General features: G+C 49.8%; 1 protein-coding gene across 1 annotated transcript; it reads right to left on the bottom strand.

Annotated features, from left to right (window-relative positions):
- Positions 1–629: 629 nt before the first annotated feature.
- On the bottom strand, positions 630–14,662 carry TMEM275 (transmembrane protein 275). Its single transcript, XM_040610906.1, has 6 exons — positions 14,556–14,662; positions 13,693–13,797; positions 11,567–11,766; positions 11,400–11,484; positions 5,611–11,296; positions 630–4,970 (listed from the first exon to the last, which is right to left on the bottom strand). The coding sequence occupies exon 6, from the start codon at positions 4,877–4,879 to the stop codon at positions 4,331–4,333; it is 549 nt and encodes a 182-aa protein (XP_040466840.1). The 5' UTR covers positions 4,880–4,970; positions 5,611–11,296; positions 11,400–11,484; positions 11,567–11,766; positions 13,693–13,797; positions 14,556–14,662; the 3' UTR covers positions 630–4,330.
- Positions 14,663–17,734: the final 3,072 nt, after the last annotated feature.

Here is a 17,734-nt window from a genome sequence, read left to right on the forward strand (position 1 = left end):
TCCAGGAGACCATGTTGGGCTAAGCCCAGAAGGAGCATGGAAAGGTGATGGCACCAATCCTAGACACACACAAACACACACAGATACAGATTCCACCCCTTACCCGCACCATAAATTAAACACCATCTATACCCAGGGCTGGGTAGGATCAGCTAAAATAACCCAGTCCAGTCCTCCAGTACCCAAGGGGTGGAATTCAGAACAGCCCACGGTCTTCACCCACCCCAGACCACAAACCTGCTCCTCCTGTGTCCCTAATAAACTGGAGGCCTATTCAGGCACACAGCTGGGGGTTAACACACACATGCAGAAAAAGGCAGCTAAATTGGGCTATTCCTGTGTTAGCCAAAGCAATGACAGCGGGAGTCTGCGGTGGGACCAGTGCTTAGGCAACCGGTGCTTCAATAAGCAACGGCATTCAAGAGGCGACATGAACTCATAGGGATGCTTTTTCCTTGCAGCTGCTTGCACTGTCTAAAATCAAGCAATTTTAGACATTGGTTTTGACAATTTTAGACAAATTTAGACAATTTAGAGAGTGGGGAGCACAAGGCAAAATGAATACAGACAGCCTTGGGGCACACATAGTCTGGGGGTAAGGGAGAGGGTGGCTGGTAGAGTGAAAGAGCAGGCAGGCCAAATGCTTACTGAGTGCAATCATTTTAATGAGTCTGTCTTCTCCAAATTCCACATGGCACACATGCAAATAGTAATTTTAAAAAAGACTCACACCAGAAATGCTGACTTAGAGAACAAGATACTCTCCCTGTCTCCACTACACAAAGGAGGCGCGAGATTCACATTAGTCACGGCCATTCACGGAGACAGACAGACAGACAGACGTGGAAATCCTGAAAGACAGAAAAAGGCAAAAGCAAGGCATTCATGCTTCAGAAGGCAGCAGATGTTCCCATGCCCACCTTGCTGTGCAGGCAGGCGGTTGTGGTCACAGCTTGGCATACAGACCCACCGCACCAGGGGATCAGAATCTCACTGGTCCTACATCTCTGCTTGCCCAGGCACAATCTCTGCTGGTTGTTGTCTTTTGGGTCCCAAGGGTGCCAACTCCCAGAGCAACACCAGCTTTACAGTGACCTGCACGTGCTGCACAGGATGCACCAGGTGTCGGGGCTATGTCAGAGTTCCCTGTACGGTACCGGCTGGGATGCCACACCGCCAGTGCGAACCACGCTAAACTCCTAGACTCCCCGCAAAGTCCTGCTTCTGCCTCCGTTCCTGCCCAAGGGGCTTTTGCCTTCATTTGTACGGGATACGCCACTGCACGATCCATCACTGGTAGCATTTCATGGCGCAGCTGCAATACGGCGCGATTCCAGTACGCACACTCCAGGCTTGGCTTTCAAACCTTCAGCGAGTAGAGAAAAGAGTTGTGTGGTTACCGCTTGATGTCAGTATGTTTTTGGCTCCAAGCGCTCAAAGGAAAGTGCTGCAGTAACCGTATTCATGCGGTCAGTGCCTCTAAAGGACTTCCAGCCTGTTGTGTGCTACTCCAAAAGGATAGTGAGCCAGCAAGCCGGGAATCAAACCTACATCGGCGAGCTGTTCTGTTTAATTGCTACAGCAGTTCCCGTGTGCCGAAGGGCAGCCGGTGCTGGAGGCAGAGCCCACCCGTGACAACGAGCTCTAATGGAGAGCGTGCAGAGATCAGACCATACAGATTCACCCATCTTCAAGCAACATCCAGACTCAGGTGTGCCAACACCAACGTGCTGCTTGGCAATGTGTACATCTTTAACGCAGCTTTCAGTGCAGTCGGGAGAAGGTTTTCGCTCTCGCACAGGCAGGGAGCTGAGCAGTAGCACAATGAAATTATTTGCCCAGGACCCGGAGTCTGTACCAGAGACTTGAAACCACATCTTCCCAGGCCCACACAAACATCCTTCTCCTAAGCCTGCTTCTGCCCCTCCTAGCCAGTAGACCAGCCCTGATAAAATCACAGGGGTAATCCCCTGGTGTAGAAGCAGATGTTCAAGGCAGGGAACTGTTGGAGCACTCAAGGAGGACCCACAGCAAGAGAGTTTGCTTGCCTCTCATCAAGGAATGAAATTCAACCTCATCCTACCCCAGCTCATGAAGGGGACAACAGCTGCACAGCAGCTCCCCAGAGCAACCAGGACACCTCATGCATGGGTTGTACAGCACCTTGACTCTTCTCTCCAGGTCCCCCGTGACCCCACATGCCACCACGCAACTCAGCACACCAGCCATACAGCTCTCAAAGCCCGGCCATGCAGAGGTCTGCTGGTGGCCCATGGCCACATCACAACCTCTCCCTCTGCTCCTCCTCCTCCTTTCCCTGCAGCCCTCCCACCTCTCCAGATACCCATTTCTGTCGGCTGACACCTCAGGTCTCTGTTGTCCTCAGCCTAGCAAACAGCTGGTGCTGGGCTGAATGGGAACCATTACAGATGGGATGTGACGCAAGAGCTGGCTGAAGGAAACATAACAAAGGCCACAGAAAACCTGAGTGGTGGGCGGCATGGTCTGGTTGCTGGTCCTCCTAATCTGGGAAACTTGGGGCATCAAAAGGAACCAGTAGGGTGCAGGATGAAAATAAACCAAGGATAGAGAACTTTTACGGCCTCTCATGAAACTGCGCAACTCCCCGCTGCAGGATCATAAATAATGAAACCTCACAGACATTCAAGGCGCAAAGGGATTATTTTGTCAAGAAGCAATCCATTCAGGGCTACTGAATACAGGCACCACTTCCAGCTCAGGAAGCTCCTAAGCAATAGTGCATTGGAGGCTAGGAGAGCATTTTGGGCAAGCAACACCCTGGGTTTGCCCCAGCTTTATGCTCTTCTCCAGACCTTGCTCTTGGCGTTGTCAGAAATTGGATGCTGGGCTAGCTGGGCCTTTGGAACGATCTGGTACGATTACTCTTGTGTCCATAAGACTTCCTAGTCACTATGAGTCCCAAGACTCCTATTTCAAATATAGAATTTCCATAAACAGAAAACGTATGCAGCTGTTCCTGCTCAAAATCCATCCTTCTGGTGCTGCCTCCCCACATACGGGTCCTGCCTAGCACATCTGTCCTTCTCTACACTGGTCCCACATCTCATAAAACATGTGAACAGCCCCTGCAGGAGTCAGAGCAATGGCCCATCAGCACAGTTCTGTCCTCCCAGCTGGGGTCCCCCAGGGAAGAACACAAAGCCTTTGCAGCAACGATTTGCAGCATCAGATCAGGGAGATGGGGTGTCTTTGCGTTGAACAGCTCTTGATCAGTTCTCTTCTGCAAACACAGCCCGTTGTTTTGCAAGCCCATGAGCACACCGAGCAGCCAGTTTCCTGCAGCAAGGAGGTCCACTCCTGATTGCCCACTCTGTGTAATGGATCTTCAGGGAAGGAGATACACTCACCACCTTCTAGCACAGCTATGCTGAGGCCCATACAGTTATTTGCCCCCTGCTGCAAGCTGATGTGTGTCCCAGGCCAGCCTTCCGCAAAGAGATGGAAAGGAAAGTGCCTAGCACTCGGTACATAATCATTGCCCAAAAATTTAATTTGCAGGCTCCTGCCAGTCTCTGGTTACTCGAGGAGCTTATCCTCAAGGATTCAGCTTGGCTGACCTTCTAAGATACCTACTGCACTGAGCAGCACAGTGATCAAATAATCAGTTGATCATCAAACTGATTAAAACAAGAGGAAAATACCAGTGCTAATTGTGAACCTTGTAGATTTGCTGTCTCTTAGAATAGGTGGTAAATCGCCCAAATGAAGGCAAGATGGGGCAAGGATTTTCAACAGAGGGGAGATTGTTTCACACTGCTTTTTCAATAGCAAACACATAGCTTTGCCCTACTGCCAAAAAGCCTGGCACTAAAAATGCTGAAATCTTGTAACTGAGTGGCAGCAAGCTGTAATTTACTGCATTCCTGCTTCTTTTATGTTCAAGAATTGCTTCACTTCTGAGAAGAAAGAGCTGTCATTTGTCAGCCCTGCGTAGCCCCTCCTTCCAGCCCTCACATTTCCACGTTATGCTAGACAAATTAATTCAGCCCTCTTCCTATCTGCTCCCCCAAAAAGCCCGTGTCTTCCCAGGAACTGAGAGTCAACCTTTCACAGCAACATCATCATCAATTTTCTTTTAGAAAGCCACGTAATGGGTGTGTTCCTTTCAACAAAAATCCGGAACTTCTCTGCTGTTGTATCCACCTCCCTTAAAATGATCCAGAGGTACCCGTCTGTCTGCTGGCTTTTCACAAGGACCTTTCCCACACCTCTAACCAATGCTGCATCACAGATCTCCAGCCCACCCATCGCACATCTGGCTGGCTGCTAACAAAAGCTCTGCCTGGGTTTAGGATGCAGCCAGGTCCCTGGGCAAGTTGAGCTGTATTGCCTCTCCTCCTGTGGTGTACTTGGCCACCGGCCCATTGCCTTCCATGGTGAAGAGCTTGCAAGTCTTCGTGTTCTCATGAACTGGCGTGGACTTTTTCGAGGAGATGGGGGAATTTGTGGGGCTCAGCTGAACGGCAGTGGTATCCTGCACCGTGTGCTCGCTAGTTTCAATTTCAAAGGCTGTGTTGCCAGGTTTGATGAGCCCAATGTTGGAGCCTGGTTTGGATTTCCTGGCTCCATGAGCTGGAGGCCTGCGGCTGCAGATGCAGCAGGCACCAAAGAATGTGAAGGCCACCACCAGCAAGATGGGTCCGATGATGATGGGAGGGTTGTTCACAGGGAGGAAGGTCCCAAAGGCAAATGCTCCCACTAAAGTGATGTTGATCCCTGCTAGCATGATGCAAAGTCCACAAGCGCAGCAGAGGGCGGGGGAGGGGAGGCCCTGAGGTCGTGTCTTTTTCTGGGTGGGTTTCTGGGATAAAGAGGCGCTGCTCTTCTCACTGAACATGTTGAGATGAGTCTCAGAAGTTGCTTCAGTCCTGGCTAGGTGTATACTGCATTGAGAAGGCTAGCTCTGGTCTCCTGCTGCCTTGAAATCCCTGGAGAGGAATAAAAAAGCATGCAGCTGTTAGAGCAATAAACCAAAGGCCCCTTACCATCACCATTCATGGTGACCAGAATCTTCTCTGGGTTTGCTGGTACCAGCAACCAAATACAAATCCAAGCTTGCTCTCAAGTCTGGGCTCTCCCTGTCCATGGTGGCCACGTGCAGCCAGCCTCAGGCTGGAGCACTAAGCCCAGCGTGCTCAACACCCTTTGCCATCCAGATGGATGACGCCCAAGTGAATCCAACCACGTGATGGCCCAGAGCCTACGCTTGGCTCTGCCTAAAGTCTGAGCCACAGCCCAGCATTGCAGCAGCATGGCTGGACAGACCCACATCACGAGCTCTGATGTTTCTCACATGGGTTTGAGACGTGCTGCATACACCTCTTGATGCTCCCTCTACTCCATCCACCCTTCCCTTAAAATACAGGTTCTTCAGGACAGGCAGTATGTCCCGCTGCCCATTTGGGCAGTAGCTGGTTTCACAGCGTTTGTCATCACCCACACAACACCTGCCCAAAGTAAGAGACCACAGTACTGCTCTGAACATCCCTCACTGCAACGTGAGTGCAACATATTCTTTGATGGGTAAAGGTCCCAAATGGTAACAGAAAGCAGGACTCTGCTCCACACCTCAGTTGTCCAGTAACTGAAACCAGTCATCCAGGTTGCCTTTCTAGCCAGTGGAGAATAAAAGGTCACAGAAGATGATCCAGAACATCTGAGAAAAAATGTCCACAGTGGAGGGCTGAGCTGACTACAGAGGGAACTTTGGAGATCGAGCAGTTAGGAGATCGAGCAGTCAGCAGTTCGATGTTCAGTGAGACAAACTCCATCCACAGATACTGAATGACTTGCCATCAGTCACAGAATTCTAGGATAAAATAGAGCAAATGTAAGTGTTTTGCCTGCAGGACCACGTTTTCTACTGTGCATCAAACCCCGTTCGGTGTGATCACAGGAGATCCCATAGAAGGGAGCAGGGAAGCTTGTTTGCCTCAGCAACTGTAAAACCAAACGTGTGTAAGGTTCTTGCACAAGCAACACCAGCTCCTGGATGGAGGCTCATGGAAACTGAGACAATGAACCTGTAAAAGAGCACGTGTGGGGATCTGCCTAGTGTGGAAGGCAGGAACACACGGCCCTGACTGACAACAGCAGCTTCTCCATGGAGGAGATTGCTGGATGTGATAAGAGCTGGCTTTGTGTTCCCCATGCTCTGCTGGGAAGCCAAACTGCCAGAAGCCAAATTGCCAGCAGTTTGTAGGCGATGCCTTTGATTTTACAGGCAGGAGAGCATTTCTCTTCCCAGCCTGATTGCAAACAATCAGTCTGCTCTCTCCTGCTCCCCTGCCTGGCTTCCTAGCTGCTTCCCTCCTCTGCTGTCAAATCACTTCCAAAAGGGTTGCTGGGGGGGGGTGGGGGGGGGGAACTGGCACCGCACAGGTTTCTGCTGTAAGAGCCAAGAATCACTGCTGTGCTATTAACACTCTGCAGCCACTAAATTAAAAAAAAACAACCCATCACCCTGAAACATGCCAGTGGGATCAGCTGGGCATTTTCAACATGTTTCCTTGGTTATAAAATTTTCCTGCACTTCCAGCTGAGGCAAAGCCCTCTGCTGCTCTAGCTGGTGTCATACCGCGCTTCCTTCGCTTAGGCTTCTGTTTAGACCTGAATGAAGTCCAGCAGTGAACTTCCAGCGAAGTTCCTATTCAGCTGAGACATCAGATGGAGCTGACAGGGACAGACACATGGAAGGATTAAATCCTTTCTCATCGGGGGATGCCTGACTGGGGAGGAGAATCTCTGCAGGCAAAGACTGTTCAGTAGAACTGAAAGCGTTAGAGAGCAAAAGGGCATTTTCTCCATTAGCCAGGCTAAACACATACACATATGTTTCTCCAGCAATGCCCTTTTGTTCTGCTCAGGAACCCTGGCACACTGACGTGAGCTAGAGCCTTGATTCTGCCTCCTGGACCAGCAGCAAGATAGCTTCTGGTTAAAGACGCACAAGCACTGTTCTCAGCCCAGCTCTTACAGATGCCAGCCTGAATCTTTGGCACACAGAGGCTGCAGGCACCCCAGTGTGGCTCTGTCCCTCAGTTTGCTCTACATCCCCCCCACTGCAAAATGCCCAGCAGGGAAACGTGTGGCTCCTCATGGTTAAATCATATCACAGATTCACTCCACCAGGTTTCTCCTTCCTGATGCCTCATCACTCACCTGCTTCCACCCTGCAAGAATTCCCCTGGATGGGCGAGCCGGGCTGCCATCACAGCTGCTGGGCTCTGTCAGGATGTACAAACCAGCCACCTGCCCTTGCTCCTCGGCACGGCAGAGACCAGAGGTCATACTCCCACCCAGATTTTCAAGAATAGCTTCAACCTGTTGCCCATCACATCTGTCAGTGGTCACCTGTAGTCGCTCCAAAGAGACCATGCCAGTTTCTGGCTGCTGTCAAGGCTGCAGCGATATCACCCTGTACAGTCCCTGGTAGCTCATTTCTCTGCTTGACAATTTTTGTTCATCGTTACAGCCCCGTGAGCGTAGGGGCTTAACCTTGGGCAAAATCCACACTGGACCTCCCCAGGCTGTAACAGGGGAGAACGGGGATAAGAGGGCTCTTTCAGGTACCATCACAATGATACACCAGGGCAGCCCATCCAAGGACAGCTCACCCCAGCATGTAAAAGAGAACCATAGATCCACTCTGGAAGGATAAATGACATGAGAGAACGATCCAGCTGGGCTCAGGGTGGGTACAGTCACCACCTCCTTCCCAGGCCTTCATGGCTGCTTCCCAGAAGAAGAGGGGACCAGATCTACAGTACAGAAATAGGGCTGTGGCACATAAGGACAGAGACCTGCAACTTGACTGGAGAAGACGCTGGCTGCTCCTTGGGCCACCCTAGGACAGGCAGACAGCTCCCAGGTTGTGCCCAGGGACACAGCTACCTGCCTCCTGGCAAGCAAAGAGGGAAGAAAGGAAGTTTGCAAATAAACCACCGCGGCTAAAGCAGTGATGAGTAGCTTGCCAGGAGTCACCGTCCTAGGTTGGGTGTCTGGGGATGCGTTAGTATCAGCCTGCACAAAAGGTCAGAGACCAGAGCAGGCAGTGTGACAGACCCCAGGGCCCTGGACCTCCTCAGATACATCTGCGGCCTGTCAGTTCAAAGGGCCAGGTCTAACACAAGGGCTGTGACGCTGCCCGAAGGGTGAAGCTGTAGTGACAATAATCCGAGGGTTTGTGTTGCACACCCTTAGGTGGGAAATAAAAGCACCCGGGGGTGACTGAGGGAGCAAGCCACCAAACCTGCTGAGATGGCATCAAAGAACAGCACAGGGAACCAAATCTGCCTCAGTCACATTATGTATATGGAAATATACCCAGAACCTGGGACAGAGCTAGCTGGAGCGGTCAAAAATAGAGCCAAGGTTGAGATCTCACATGAACTGTACGAGAAATTCTGGGACCTGTCACACCCTTTCTATAGCTGCACCATAAGGGTTCTGGTCATGCTATGTCCAAGACAAAACCTCTTTCCCATCCTCTTTGCTTGGGACACCTACACGGTGTAACAGACCTTTCCCAGCAGAAAGCAATGAAGACACTGGAGAATCTAAGGGGAGCCCTGCTTGCAGCGGGGACCTCTCCCATCAGCCTGAGGACGGAAGACCTTGGAAGATAGCACCATCACAGGGCTAGGACATGACCTGCACATGCACCACAGCGTAACCAACAGTACATCCCACCGTACTCGGTACTGGTGAGGCTGCACCTCGAATACTGTGTTGAGTTTTGGGATCCTCACTACAAGAGGGACATAGAGGTGCTATAACATGTCTAGAGATGGGTAACGGAGCTGGTGAGGGGTCTAGAAAGCAAGTCCTATGAGGAGAAGCTGAAGGAACTGGGGCTGTTTGGCCTGGGGAAAAGGCGGCTGAGGGGAGACCTTATCGCTCGCTACAGCTCCCTGACGGGAGGCTGCAGCCAGGTGGGGGTCGGTCTCTTCTCCCAGATAACAAGTGACAGGACACGAGGAAATGACCTCAAGTTACATCAGGGGAGGTTTAGATCGGTTATTGGGAAAAATTTCTTCACTGAAAGAGTGATCAAGCATTGGAACAGGCTGCCCAGGGATGTGGTGGAGTCACCACCCCCGGAGGTGTCCAAAAAACACATAGATGTGATGCTTAGGGACATGGTTTAGCAGTGGTCTCGGTAGTGCTGGGTTAATGGTTTGACTTGATGGTCTCAAAGGTTTTTTCCCACCTAAATAATTCTATGACTGGGAACATTCAGAAAGCAGATCGCCATTTGCTCTTCTCTCGATCTCCATATAAAATATCAGGGATTATACACAGGGGATTCCTGCTGGAAAACCAGATGAAATGGGGATGAGAAAGCTAGTAAACAGTGGAGGATCAAGCAAAAAAACAAACCAAAGCCACACAATGCCTTACACCATCCTCTACCTGATAAGACCCTGCAACAACAAAAAGTCCATCTTTATTCTGATTGCCATGTACAACAGAAACATCTTTGTTCTCCTGTCATCTCGTAGAGCCCACACTGATGCTGTGGGGAGTAGGGTCCCTCTCCATTCCCTTTGCAGCCACAAGACCTCACTGACGTGGGTCAGCTCCCACTGCTGTCCTGCCTGAGGATATCTGCCAGCTTTTACCTTCCAATTCAGCAAAGTTAATGGGTTCAAAAATGACAAAATTTCCAGCCAAATTATTCTGTCCAAAATGACCAACTTCCTTTCCATCAGGAGTGTGAAAAGTTCTCTTTGAGCTCTCTGTGTGAAACAGGTTCTTTTCTTATCAGTTGGCGTCTAGGTTTTTTCTCCAAACAACATTTCAGCTTGAAATGCATTACTGCCGAGCACTGCTACACAAAAATATCTATCTGTATCTCTGAGCTACAGCCACAGAAATCCAGAGGCTACAGTGATTCCTTCCAGGGGAATATCCATGCCTCCCTATATTCTCAGGGGGACAAAGACAGACTTTCACAGCTCCAAGAGTTCCTGGAGCTCAAAGGGCATACTGACATATTCGACCAGCATTTTAGGAGCATCATTTAAAGCCATACCAGCATGCACAGCTAAGCACGCTTCCCTCTTAGTTGTAGTGAGGAGGATCGAGTTGTCATCCTTTCCACACCATCTCACTGCAGCAACACAGCCAAAATATTTGACAGAACCCAGATGAGTCTCCTTTCTAGAGGTGTGATGGCACAGTGAAATAATGACAGTGATCAGCAAACAGAAACCGCAGTCAGACAGCTATAACCACCCCCTGCACACGGAGAGACTCTCTCACATACACACACACACGCACCCTTTAGCTATCGGGAGAAGCAACAGACTTTTTCCCTGGGCAAAGTGCTGGGGAAGTCTCCGGCAGGGCTGGAGAGACCCTCAGTGTCTGGAGGGGATGGGCACTTACCTGGGCTGGAGCGTGGAGCAGGGGAAGGCGATGGAGGGAGCGGGTGCCCCGGGTCTCCCCCTCACCTTCAGTCGGGGCTGGCAAAGCCGCGGCTAGCCCCAGCAGGGCCGGGGCTGGAAGCCCAGCTGTGTAGGAGAAGGATCTCGCATACCTCCTCCTCGCCTCACCGAGCTCGGGAAACTTTGCTCGGGTGCCCGGCGAGCCCCGAGCGCTCCCCGGGAGAGCTCAGCAGGCTCGGTGCTAGCTGGGCTGCCTTCTCCCCCCACTTTCCTCCATCCCCTCGGAGGGTGCCGTCCTTCTCCTCCTCAGGCAGACGGGGGTCCAGGCACAGCATCGCCGCCCCGCCGCATCCCCCTCCAGCCCGCGGTGCCAGCGAGGCGCAGCCCCGCCGCCTCCCCCGCTGCCCGGCCGGCGCTCGCCCTCTCCCCGCCGCCTTCTTCTTCCTTTTCTACTCCAAGGCTGCAGCTCCCGCCCCCTCCAGCTGACAGCGGTGCCCGGGGCCCAAGAGCCCCGCTTTTCCCCGGGGAGAAGCAGAGCCCCGGAGTGCTCCCGGCCGAGGGGCCGCCCCAGCCCGGCCCCGGCCCCCGGGGCGGGGAACAACCGCCCGCCGCGGGGAGAGGGGGGGAACCGCCGCCGGAGCCCGGCAGCGAGATGCAGCCTCTCCGCCTGCTGCAGGGAGCTCTCACACGCGAGAGGTTTGAAATGCACGTTACAAATTAAAAATAAAAAAGAAAAATACAGCTGGGTGTCCGGGTGCCCTTGGATCCTGGAGGGATGCTGGAGGGACGCCTCGCTGAGCGGCCGGCGGTGAGGGGTGCTGAGACAGGACCTCCCAGAGCTGGAAATGTTCAGGGTATGGGAGCTGGCAAATAAAATAAACCAACCCGTCCTCAGATGCAAAACTAATGTTTTTAAGCGGCAATCAGATCTCAGGTACGCTTAAAGGTACTTGCTCTACAACACACCTGATGCCAGCCCCCTGGCAAGCGTAGCCAAGATCTCAGCTCCCACATTAAGAAGCCGGTCACCAGCTGTTTGCAGAGTTAGTGACTGCAGGGAACAAGGCAAATGGCAAGTTACACACTGGATGGGGTATAGGTAATCCTTCCGCAGCTTAAGCACGTGCCCTCACCTGCTCTCCATGCCCAAAACTGCTGTAACCAGCCTGGGTGCTGCCAGAAATAACCGACCAGAGGCTCTTCTCCAGCTTGTTGCAGAAGAATCCTGTAACAAATCGGGCTGGAGCTGACTGAACATGAATCACGCTCCCCTCTTTTTTAAACGATTGCTTTCATGATCTCCAGAGAGAAGGAGAAAGGTAACATGGAGATGCTGAAAAACAAAGGTCAAAGAGACAAATCACTGAAGAGGAATGAACACTTACTTATCTCTATTCTCCAGGCACTACTCCAGCTTGAGTATTCTTAGTACAGCAGCATCCTCTACTGCATCGTATTGCATGTCACCTTACAGGTCGTCCTAGAAATTCAGGCAAAAACAAGCTTTGAAGAAAGGGGTTCAGCCCCTGCTGAGGAAGAAAACTCTCTCCTCCTTAGCCTGGGTAACGCCAGCAGCACACTGCATCATCACTTGAGCAAGAAGGCAGGAGAAAAGCAGTGCCGATCAGGTATGTTGACTGCCTGGGCTTCCAGAAAGAACTAATGGGGAAATCTCATTTCAGACCTTTCCAGAGATGCGGTGTATCCCTCCAGGGGTTCCCTGGCCCTGTAACATGAAGTTCAACATAGCTCAGTGTACTCTTCCCCGCCAGAAAAGCGATGATGGGAGAGCACATGGCGGAAGATTCTCTGGAGAAAGTCTCCACATGGCACGTGTGAGAGAGAGACAGTTCCACACGTGGCAGAACTAGTGTTTCATGTTTGCTGACTGTTGCTGGGTAGAAACCAGAGTGGCTGAACTCGTTCTTGGTGTGACTCCACATCGCTCAACGGAAACGGCCATAAACCATGTTGATTTAGGAACACTGGCTGTCAGAGGGGAAGAGACTGCCAGGGTCATTGATTCGAGTCCCCTGCTATCACATTGTATAATAGCATCCATACGGCGCTCAAGCTCCAAAGGGGGCCAATTAATACCAAATGACCTGTGAGCTGTTCTCTAATTGCACAAGGCAGCAATGAAGGCAGCCGTGCCCGCTTCAGGTTGGCTGTTGCATGACTCCATCACACTTTCTGCTTAATGGTCCATAAACCCAATAAAAAGGCTTTACTGAAACACTACATATTTAGGGCTCCACTGAAGCAATAATTCTGAGTTTTGCATATGTGGCCCTGACAACCTGGCAGACTGCATTCACGTGATTAAAACCACTGCTAATTCAAGAACTAAAATTAAAGGCTAGATTTCCCACTGGTATAAATCAGAGCAGATTCATTGCCTTGCAGAGTTTTGATAGCTCACAAGCATTCATGATTTGCCAAGTGGGTTTTGCCAGACTGATGGCTGACAGCTCCCAATTTCAAACTTGCCAGGAACTGGGAAAACCTGTGTTTTTTACAGACAAGATCCCAAGCCTCAGCTAACTAGGAATGGCATACCTCTGGGAGAAGCTGTTTGTTCCCAGCTTCTGCTGAATTCAGAGATTAGTTTAAGTCAGAAATTTCCGACTGAGAGGCAAAATTGCCTGCCTGCCTTTTCCTATTGTCAGTTCCTGACCCTGGTTTACATGACGAAGAAATCTAGCTCAAGCACTCTTGCCACCCAAAGGCTGGGCTTCAGTGTCACCACCTCCCAGTCTGAAGCCGGTCAGAATGGTGACTACCACATACGAAGCCCTTAGACATCCTGCTGGTTTTGTGTGGTTTCTCTCTGCAAGAATAACTGAAAAAAGGTGGGAAGGGTAAGGGTGATCCATACTTTCATAGAGAATTCAAAGGATTATGGTTGGGACTAACACTGGAGTCAAAGTGTGTGAGCAGACCCATGCTTACAATAAGAGCAGCACACCAACAGCCCAATTCCCCCACACGACAGGACCAAAAAGCAGCAGCCTGTGATGCTGCCTGCTGAACCATACCCATCACACGTGGAGCATGTGGGAGACAGAAAGCGCCTGGAAGTTTATGGTCCAGTAAGATCATTAGACAAAGGTCAGTGCAAAAACATCCCCCTGCAGATTTCCACAAGGCTTCCCAGAACTGGCACCGCTCTGTGCATTTACACTGCAGTTGCCTTTTAAGGGAAGGAAACAAGACTGGATCTGCTGTTGCTCCAAACCAATTCTAAATGCCACCACACCTGTCCCAATGTTTGCACTCCAGCAGGATCCAGCTCTGTCTCATGGCTCTGTGCTGTCTCTGGCAGTTTAGCAGAGGGCAAATTTCTGCAGCAATGTTCATCTGTCTATAACAGCAAGTACAGAAAGATAGAAGCAAAAAAGAAGTTAGTATTTGTCATTCCTAGAGGCAGCTGTGAAATTACTGTGCAGCAGATTTAAACCCATGAAGGAGATGCCTCCTTGTACTGTGTGTAATTAAAATCACAGAACTCCGCTGTGCAGAACAACAGTATTAATGTGCTCAGACCCAAAACACAGATGCAACTGGACCTGTCAAACACAACAGATCAGCTGCAGCTTCTGGCTTGCAATGTCCCTGCATTTCTGAGCACTGGGAACAGCCTGAGGGGGAAAGCTTGCTCTAGGTTTGCCATGGTCCTTGCAGTCTAAGCCTCTGCTATGGACAGCTGTTGAGGCAGAATAGGGAAGGTAGATTAATTTTTACCTAGTCCCATATGACTGTTGTCACGTCAGGAATGAAGCTTTTGTTGTTTGTGAATGTAAACCCAAACTGGCTTTTCTGATCAGAGAGACTTGGCAGCCACATTTCACACCTAGTCTCCTTCAGGACAACTGCAATATCCAGCATACTCACTGCATCTCAGCAGGGATAGCTCCTACTTTTACTCTGCATTACTTGGGAGCCTTATTATCACCTGCAGCACTGTCTTCATCACCTAAAGCATCTGGGCCAGCTGTTCCCAGATTTGTTAGCAGATGCTCCCATCCCCATGCATGTGCATGCTGTACATACAACACTTTCAAAGCAGGGATCAATTAACCCCCAATTAACCATTTTAGCCAAAGACTGTAGGCAGAATACCTTTATTTCCTCATCAGGTTGCATCTCCTCAGTGTGCTGGCAACTCCTCACCATGCACCTGTAGAGCACTGAGCCCAGCTGAAACCATCAAGCCCCTCCATTCAAAGAGCTGTGACCTGACATGGACCCAACCTCTCTTGCACAATCCACTCATGCCAAGACTCCCACACACAGTCTTGAGGAAGCTGAAATCAGAACAGGACACTGCTGGGAGACAGACTGAGAAAGGTATAAAAGACTTGTCTTCGTGCCACACTGCTTGGGATTTGGGCCCCGGACAGAATGGGGATCTCAGCTGGGCAGTCAGTGGGTACCATCAGCCTGATGTCCAGCATCATTAAAGCTTTGCCTCTACCCTCTGATTAGATGATCTACTTCCATAGCACCTTTGTGGTTTGTTGGGGTTTTTAAAAATAATCTAGAGATCATTTTCCCTCCCTTCACACAAACAAACAAACAAACAAACAAAGGCTCTAGATATTCAAACAAGTTCCTCCTTCCTGTGTCACCCTCTGGAAATACTGAGCTGAAAGTTAGCAGACAGGAAGCATCTGTGCCAGTGGCTGCCCTGTTACACAAACAGTACAGTAATTTTTTATGAAGCTTTCTCAAACAGGAAGACATCAATGGGTCAGTCATCAGCAAGGGGCAAATATTTTTAATTACCTTGCAGGGAGGGTTATGTCTCCTGTGGTTAATTCTCAGAGATTCCCACTGGCAAACTAATTAGCAAGCAGCTCCACTGGAAGAGCAGGCCTGAAGTTATATGACTTTATTCACCCAGGAGGCAAACACCCAATTCATTCTCCTCTGTCACATCCTGGACTTCCCTGCTAGCCAGATCAGACCAAAGTGTAGCTAATGTGGAAGAGACAAAAACACATAGTGTGCCCGTTAGGAACTCTAGCTCATCATTTCAAGTGCAGTTCATCAGAGACCTCAGCGTTACATCTTCTTCTTTAAAAGAAGTGGTGGTAGAGATTTTAGTCCAAGGGCTGTTGGCTCCTCACAAACTGAAATTTGAGTGTGCGTTAATATATTATACTTTATACACTGTATATTACATATGACATATTATAATTCTTTTCCTTATCTTCCCCTTCTTCTCCAGGAAGAAGGCACAAATGCATCTGATATGCATTTGAGCTGCCAAGGTAATTAACAGCCTTGATGGGGTAGAAGTCGTGATAGCGAGGTCCTGATCCAGCAGAGCACTTTTTCTAGGTACTGGCCTATTGACTTCAGTGTGACTACTCACGAGCCTTACGGTAAGTATGTGCTTTCTATGGTCAGTACCTTCACCAGATAAAGCAGAGGTTACACCACAAGAACCAATGATGTACATGGGAATACAGTCAGGCCCCACACATGAAACATCACGTGAACAAAGAACTGCCCTTCCAAGAGCATTTATGGTCTTTGTTGGGATTACATCTTTGGTGAATTTAAGGATGTTTCTGGGGATGGGATTTAGGTGGTGTCACAAAGCAGCAGTGGTGAACGGGGCTTTTGACCATGAAGAAAACCAGAAATTATGGTATCTGAAAGGAAACAATCAAATGTCACATGCCCTCTGAACTCAATTCTGGTGGCTGAGTCAAAAGTACAAGAAAGGGGGCAGCCATCTGTGCCACCCTGAGACCAGGTAACCTGCCACATCACTTCAGCCTTGGGAACCACATCCACCAAGCAGTCTGCTGGCCTGCCCACAGCGTCTTCCTGCCCATCTAGTACTTATGTATCCCATTGAGCAAGGTACCACTGTCCAGTTGAGCCATGCGTAATATCAGAGGCTGATTGCAAGCATGCTCACAGGTGCAAATATGTTCATTTTGCTCATCTACATGGGGAAAAGGACTCACATGGTGATTTAGACCATCAAAATCTATTTCTTAGCGGAGACAGGCTAAGCTAGTTACCATAGGTAAAATAATGGATTAGAGCTTTCCACATCTTGATAATTTCACCGTTTTCAATGGTGCCCACATTCAACTTGTCCCTGGACATGGAAACCAAAACCCCTTTGGAACAGATGTGATGTTGCTTTGTAAGCCAGCAAGAAGAGACTTAATTTGTGCCTGTTATATCCACCTGATGGTCAATTTGTAGCATGCCAGACTGCAAGAGATACTAATTACTATGAGCATAAATCACATTACTCTAGCCAGTTTGGATTCCTGGAAACTCGAGCTTTGAGGGATGTCAGACTCAACATGATCAACAGATGGTGTTTCTGTCTGAAGAGAAGACATGTCCTGGATCAGCCTGTCACTGCTTAGGGCACTGATGCTCTTGTTCCTCACCCAACAGTCTTCACCTAAGGGCTGAGGCTTTACATGGCAACACACGGTCTGCAAGGATGATCAAGACCTGGAAATACAGTGCACTGTACAGGCAGTGCAGAAAAGCAAGGTTAGGGTGATGTAGTTCACGTCCCTTCAAAATATTTAACACCTTGGACACAGGTGTGCTCTCTTGAAAGTTTTTGTGACTCTTGAGCCCCTCATGGCTCAAACCACAACAGTGGGACACCTCACAAGGTAAGTCCTTAACTCTTCAAAGCAGCTAAATAAGCAAGACTTAAGGGAAAATTAAAGATAAGAATTGAGAGTCCTTATTCATCCTTACGTGAAGGTCAGTGGGTATCTTATCCTCAACTGCAGGGTGCATAAAAAACCTAGACTGCTTGGATCCTTCTGTGGTTTAGACAGGTCTCACGTAACTTCATGGAAGTTGTTGCAGTGACTTCAGTGAGGTGTGCACAAGGTCTGTAGGATGCTGCCTTGTGAATATTTACCCTCTGGTAGAGAGCAGATGTCTGCAGCTTCCATGTGGGATATCAAGTTATAACACGGCAAAGCACAGATCATTAATCACATCCTTAAATGAAGTGATTATAAGGTCATCACGTCAAACACCACCTAGCATCGTTGTGCCTGTACAGGTTTTATTTTACACAGGGCCTGATGAAGCATCTGTTTAAAACACTTGACTCCAACTCATCTGCTCTGCTGCAAAGCCTCTCTCCTAATGCACTTAATCTTTCTGCCTCTCAGGTCCTGCAGAACCCTCCCAGCGTCATCACCACACGCAGCGAAGAGGTTCTCCTCTCACTCAAAGTGCCTGCTGTCAGGGTGAGTTCAGCTTTCAGACAATGCAGACCAGTAGTGCTGTGTTTG

Source organism: Falco naumanni, chromosome 11 (assembly GCF_017639655.2).
Source record: "Falco naumanni isolate bFalNau1 chromosome 11, bFalNau1.pat, whole genome shotgun sequence".
Classification (NCBI taxonomy): Eukaryota; Metazoa; Chordata; class Aves; order Falconiformes; family Falconidae; genus Falco; species Falco naumanni.

Coding starts and splice junctions, on each gene's coding strand:
- TMEM275 (XM_040610906.1), bottom strand. CDS start 4,879: ATGTTCAGTGAGAAGAGCAGCGCCTCTTTATCCCAGAAACCCACCCAG.